General features: G+C 63.7%; 1 protein-coding gene across 1 annotated transcript in view; it reads right to left on the bottom strand.

The window, feature by feature from the left end:
* Positions 1-243: 243 nt before the first annotated feature.
* ASIC1 (acid-sensing (proton-gated) ion channel 1) overlaps positions 244-622 on the bottom strand; it is a 3,140-nt gene continuing 2,761 nt past the window's right edge. The window contains 2 exon segments of the mRNA XM_009321393.1: positions 244-348; positions 556-622. The exon segment at positions 556-622 is cut by the window's right edge and continues 18 nt beyond it. Coding sequence (XP_009319668.1) covers positions 244-348; positions 556-622 — 172 coding nt within the window.

The raw sequence follows: 622 nt of genomic DNA, 5'->3' as shown, positions 1-622 counted from the left end.
CGCGCCCTCGAGTCTCTGAACTAGCAGGGCAGGCGCGGAGCAGCTGCCGCGGGGGCTGCGCGCCGGGTTCGAGCATGACCCGACCCGACGACCTGCCCCGAAATCCGAGGCCGTCGCTCTTGTCCGTGTCCCACCGTGGCGAGGAGCAAGGTCCCCTAGATGTGTCTCTCTGCTGGCGCTCGCAGGGAGAAGGGCAGCTCTCCGGAGGGCTTTGGTAGCTCAGGTTGTACATCCAGACGTCGGTTAGCAGGTGAAGTCCTCAAAGGTGCCCCGGGCTGGGTGATGAGGTAGGATGTTGGCTGCGTACGTCATGCCTGCCGGGTGGCCCCGTATGCTTTCACAGGGATTCTGTGGGGCAGAGGATGGATGGGATGCTGGGGTCACTGGTTTCACCCAGACCCCCGCAGAGAGTGAGCCCTGTCTCCCCGCAGGTGCCTCTGCTCCTTTCCCAAGTGGTCCCCAAAATGGTGTCCCCCCTCACCCCACGACACATCTGGGGCAGCCTCCGAGCTGCAAGAGGGGACCAGCAGCTCCCATGGCATGCCCGGCACTTACATGGCGTTTCACGTCGTCCATGCTCAGCGCGACTCCCTTGTCCGTGTTGTTCCTCTTGTGGTTCTTG

Source organism: Pygoscelis adeliae, unplaced genomic scaffold (assembly GCF_000699105.1).
Source record: "Pygoscelis adeliae isolate BGI_AS28 unplaced genomic scaffold, ASM69910v1 Scaffold1000, whole genome shotgun sequence".
In the NCBI taxonomy this organism is placed as follows: Eukaryota; Metazoa; Chordata; class Aves; order Sphenisciformes; family Spheniscidae; genus Pygoscelis; species Pygoscelis adeliae.
This window is presented reverse-complemented; position numbering and strand designations above follow the sequence as displayed.